This window comes from Buceros rhinoceros, unplaced genomic scaffold, assembly GCF_000710305.1.
Source record: "Buceros rhinoceros silvestris isolate BGI_N320 unplaced genomic scaffold, ASM71030v1 scaffold5012, whole genome shotgun sequence".
NCBI lineage: Eukaryota > Metazoa > Chordata > Aves > Bucerotiformes > Bucerotidae > Buceros > Buceros rhinoceros.
This window is the reverse complement of record NW_010398174.1, coordinates 15,186-20,736: the sequence shown is the minus strand read 5'-3', so window position 1 is coordinate 20,736 and position 5,551 is coordinate 15,186. Positions and strand designations below refer to the sequence as shown.

Here is a 5,551-nt window from a genome sequence, read left to right as displayed (position 1 = left end):
CTTGGAGTGACCTCCCTAAGTTCATCTAGAAGAGGGGAGAGCTGAGCAGCTGCTGGAGCGGCCGGGGCAAGGACTGCAGGACCTCCCCAGGGCAGCAAGCCCGGCCAAGCAGGACCATCAGCTGGTTGTGCCCTGTTCTGAATCCTAAACTGAAGCAGCTTCTTTGCAGCCCCTGAAGCCACAGCAGAGGTCACACAGTGGCCTGCAGTTCCCACGTGCTGCCAAATGGCCCAGCCTGAAGGTGCTCCCAACCTGCTCCAGCTCCTCAAGTTCTCCACTGCTTGCTCCACAGCTTACCCAAGAACTTGGCTTCACAGGGTGGACAGCCTCCTCCCTGCCCACGGTGCAGACGCTGACCCACACAGTGGGAGATGCAACAAACGGTGCAGGAACTAGGAGCACTGGGGCCCAACCTCCATCCTGGACTGGATATTTTTAGTTTCTAGAAGACATTTGCTTTGGCAAAGGTTCTAAAATGGCTTTAGATCTAAGGCAGAGCCTTGCTGTAATATTTTCATCCAATTCTAGAGATCACACAATTAATGAACAGGTTTGAGCCAGGATGTTTTTCAATACCTTCTCCTTTTGATCCTTTTAAGTACTGCCAGCTCCTCATACACTTACACACCAAGCCTGGGTGTGCAGCTCGTTCTTCCTGCTCCAGACATGCCCCCTTGCCCACCTCAGATCAGCACTATTTCCCAGCAGCGGCAAAGAACCAGCAGCTGGAAGCAAAACTTCCTGCAGTCCAGGTGTGTTGGGAGAGTGTTGGATGGGACAGAGACCACGTCCTGCCCGCGTGGATCCTGGAGCCGGATGGCTTTCAAGGATCTTCGGGCTTAAAAACGAGCAAGGAGATGTTACCCCCCTGGTGCAGTTTACCTAGAAAGCAGCACATCCCTGCAAGGAAAGCCGGGACTCTCCGGCACAGAGGGGTTAAGTGCTCAGTGTGCACAGAGACTGCACAGCGCAACCAGGAAAGGTTGTTCTTTCCTTTTTCCAACAAATAAACTTAATGGAACACATCTCCCCGTCTAAGTCAGAACACAGGCAGTCAAACCAGGCTGTTTTAATGGAGAAGGCCAATACCTTAACTACAAAATATATTAAAACACAGAAATAAGTTACTCTAAGCAAAATAACTGTTCCCAGGTTCTACCTCTGTCTCAAATAAACACCAGACGTGTTCTTCGTGCAGCTCTGGCCCGCACAGAGATGTTTCTCACCTATGGCTGGACTAAAACCTTTGCCGTGACCTCCCCTTCCAGCCCAGCCACGACTGAACTCACTGCTGGTCCGTTACCTGCATGGAAACAGCGGGCAGGGCTGCTGCTCCCGGCGTTTTAGGAAGTGGCTGTTCCCACACGCATTATCCTGAACAGCATGTTGAAGTTGTTGCTTCTTATGGCATCCCGACAAGCGCTGATGACTTGTGTTTTAGGTTTGCCGACTGTAAAGACAAAAATACATGAAGAAAAGACAACACACTTCAGTTACTAAGAAAGCGGTAAAAATATTTATTTGATCCACTCTCAAAACCAAGGGGTTTCTTTCAAATATTTTTCAAGCACACAGTTAAATGCCACCTTTTTTCTACTACATAAATAAAAGCCTTTGTTTAAAGAATAATTGTCTGCAGCTCTGTCGCAGGAGAGCTTCAAGGACTTGTTGAAAGGGAAATGCTATAAATGGACAAACAAAGACCCTCCCCAAAGACCTACAGAATCAGTAAGTTGATATAGTGGGGGGTTTTATAAGCAGAATTAGAAATTAAAAACGGAAACACTACTTCAAAACTTTTAAGATTGTGTTCAACAAAACTAGCCATTTCTGCCCCAGCCAGAAAGCTGGAAACTGCTCTGACCGGTTCCTTCTGACTGTGATCCCAGGCGACAGCGGATGCTCACGGCTGACTGTCACAGGCTGTGACTGAACAATGAAAGATCCCTTCTCCTGTTTTCATTTCAGACCTGAAGCCTGAAGTCACTAACCCAGGTGGCCTCCAACCCACATCTTATCTGCCTCACTGGTGTCCCCATCCCCCCCAAACCCTCACACTTACCACGTAACCACCCAGCCCTCTGGATCGCCTGATTCACAGCTTTCAGGTTATTCAACAGCTCTGTGTGATTGTTGCAACGGATTTTGTGCTGATTTATTAAATCCCTGTTAAGATCGTACAGCTCGATGTACCGTGCCTTCATGTTTTTCCTGGGGGAACAATCGGGCCAGTTATTTGCATCTCTGGGGACAAGAAAGTCATTCCTGGTTTGTCAGTAAAAAGGTGCAGCGATACGTGGTGGCAATGGCTACCTCGGTCACCCTCGTCTGCCAGTGACCAGGCAGACTCGTCAACACATGCTGGTTATACTCATCATTTTACTGGGGAAAAAGAAAAGGCGGGGGGAGTGTTTGTGTCTATTTTTGCAGTTACTTCATCCAGCAACCCAGAGGGGAGATGCCGCTTTCCCCAGTGAGAGGAAAACTGCTCTGCAGTAGCTTGGACCTCTTTGCTGCTCTGGACAGCCAGGACAGGACAGCAGCAGAACACAGCAAGTCAGAGCAAAAAAGGACTCACACCAGAAATTTCTCCCTTGGTGTCTCAAAAGCTCACGGACCACAGACAGCTTTTACTGCCTTCCTCCCTTCATGTGTCTTTTCTAATGTATCTCACCATCTCGAGGCTGATTCACCTCACCAGGTCTGTCCTCGGCCTCTACTCTCACCCTTTTGCCTTCACAAGACTGGTTTTCCACTTACAGAACAAGACAAGGCTGAAGGAGAGCTCGTGGTAGGACCAGCCAAGGTACCAACTCTACCAATTCTACACCTAAGAGTTTAACTAGGCAACTCTTATATCACACACGGTTTTTGCGCTCTTTTCTGCCTGAAAAGCGGAGACTGACTGTTCTAAACCCGAAGCACACGATGAAGCAGCAGTTGCTCACATGTCTCTCAGGAGTCGCGCGTCTTCCGCCTGAACCAGCGCACTGCGGATGAGGTTGGAGTGCTCAGCCATGTCAGCAGTGAGCTTCTGATTCACCGCATGGTGCTCGTCCACCTGACAAGGAACACAGTCGTCAGAAAGGCCCTGGCACTCTTGGGCATAGCACCTGTTCCAGCTGAACCCTGGCCCAGTGGAACAGGAAACGACATCCCAACTTAATCTACCAGTATGCCCAGATCCACTCTCCTTCCCCTGGATCCCCCGCTGCCAGGGCGGCGCCCTGTCCCTGTCCCCAGAACTGGGTGATCAGGCTGACACACACACCTTTCGCCCTGGCCCAGACCCACAGCTCAGTCCCCCAGACGTGTCCACCTCCCAGAACAACGTGTCTTCATTATTCTAAACAACCAACTGCTGGGGACCGAGGGCCTGTTCTACAGAACACGCTGGAAGCTGAGGGTGCTCCCACTGTCCTTTGCTCAGAACATGCAGCAAACCATCGCGGGCTGCCTTCCGCAGAGACGATAAAGCAGTTCACAGACCCTGTCACACAAACAGCTCCAGTGACGGCTGAGCTGCCTTTAGACTTTGGAGATGCCCGACACTCCTCACCTTGACCAACGCCTTCCGCAGCTCCTCAAAGTACGCAGGGAAATCTGCTTCCACTTGCAAATCTTCGATGGCCAGAAAGGAGGCCATCGACTGAATAATGTCACCAGCTAGATCGATGTCATCCGTGTTGACGGAAATCTGTTGGAAAGGACAGAAAGCACTTCAGAGCACTTCCACGCCAGAAAACCTCGAGCACGGGCAGTTACCCGGGCCCAAAGCAGAGCACTCTCTCCAGAGGCAGAACTGCTGCCTGAGCGAGCTCTGTGGCTTTCAGTGGGGGAGGAGACACTGGTTCCAAAGGGGTTTTTACTGAGGCCTGGGGCAAAGAGGCACCTGAGCATACAGGACCAGTGCAAACGCTACAGGCGGCCTTTGTGCCTCAGACTATGGTTTCCTGAAACCACCTTGCAGAGGAACAGACACCTTCCTACACATCTGTAGGCAAGCAGTTTTCTTCATTAACAGGCCCTGGAATTGTACCCATAACAGTAAACAGACCCCAACGTTTCCAAAAACATCCCTAGAACGTGAATACTTCTTCTGACTCTTCAGTCATCCCTCATTTTCACCGCCTCATATTGGCACCACCCTGAAGTTTCACCGGAGTACAATTAAATGGGTGTTCCCCTTGCCCACGGAGGTACTCACCTCTCCACCGGGCTTAATTTTGATCCAGAGCTGACCTGCATTACGAAGGGAAGTGAAGCAAACCTGAAAGGGAGCGCTTTGAAACTCCACATCCTCTGGCAGCAAGAAGCTCTGATTCAGCCACATAACAACCTTGCAAAAATAAAATTAAGAGCATCAGCTACGTGGGAAGCCTGGAGAACTATGCAACGGCCCTGCACGTGACGTGCACCAGGGCACCTTGCTCAGCGTACTCTGGAAATTTTGATTACTATATTTCATCCCTAAACACATGTCAGGAACTTGTTAGAACAAGGACAATTGAATCCTTGCTCCAAGCTGAGTATTCCTATGAAAATCAAATCCAACCACCAGAGACCCCAGCCCAAGGTCTGAACACGAGCCCAGGCCTGCAGACCAGACCAAGGCTGGATTCTACTACAAAAAGCTAAAGGAAAGTTTCGTTTCACCTTGGTTTTTGCCTTGGCCATTTAACGCAGTGAAGGTCATGTAAATACGGGAGCGCTCGACAGTTATGAGGGCAATGACCAGCTCTAATTTCTGCCATCCCACTATTCAGGTCTTTCAGACCCAAAGCTACAGCACTGCTGCTCATCTGCTGTGGAACTGAGCCATTATCTGGGTACTGTGCTGCCCCTCTGTTCTCTGCTCATTTACACGATTCTGCACTCACCACGGGGCTGGCACCCCATCAGCCCACGTGGAGAACACAAGGTAACACCACAAACGCCTCACGATCTCAGGCCACCAGTCCCTGCAGGGAATGCCTCCAACGAGGCATCTTTTAAAGAAGGAAAACCAGCACCGAGTCCAGTCGTAATACACAGACTCCGCAGGCCAGCAGTGCAGTTCACCGCGTAGTTTTCCCTTTGCTCTCGGAAATCTCAAGCTAACTGCAAGCCCTCCCCCTGCAGGAGCTGCACGCGGCGCCAGGAAACAGGAGCAGAGCAGAACCTCACCCTTTGCGGCCTCTCATTCATGGTACAGTTAACAAAGCTCAGTGGTTCTGTGGCCGAGTCCGGGCTGCTCAGGGCATACATTGAAAAGCGGGGAAGCTGCCTGGTCAGCTCGAATACGTGGAACTGCGTGCTGGAAGCAACCCAAAGTGAAAACAGACAGTTATCGACATACCAGGAATTCATCTATCACAACGGTTCCTTTTCAACGGTTCTTTTTCAGCTTCCAGCTATGTAACTGGCATCTTACTGCGCCCCAGGAAAAAAAACCACCGGAACTTGGGAATTCCAGGCTTATCACATCACACTGTTGAATGATTCCTCCTGATTGCGCACGTTCTCCATAATCCTGCCCATTAAATACCTTCTCCAGGCTAACACCTTTACC

General features: G+C 50.4%; 1 protein-coding gene across 1 annotated transcript in view; it reads right to left on the bottom strand.

Annotated features, from left to right (window-relative positions):
• Positions 1-1,279: 1,279 nt before the first annotated feature.
• The window catches only part of BBS2 (Bardet-Biedl syndrome 2), a gene marked incomplete at its 5' end in the record, with an annotated part of 18,703 nt that continues 14,431 nt past the window's right edge, over positions 1,280-5,551 (bottom strand). Inside the window, 6 exons of the mRNA XM_010130979.1 lie at positions 1,280-1,450; positions 2,063-2,211; positions 2,949-3,061; positions 3,560-3,697; positions 4,208-4,339; positions 5,167-5,296. Of these exons, the coding sequence (XP_010129281.1) occupies positions 1,344-1,450; positions 2,063-2,211; positions 2,949-3,061; positions 3,560-3,697; positions 4,208-4,339; positions 5,167-5,296 (769 nt within the window). The remainder of the gene's footprint in view (positions 1,451-2,062; positions 2,212-2,948; positions 3,062-3,559; positions 3,698-4,207; positions 4,340-5,166; positions 5,297-5,551) is intronic.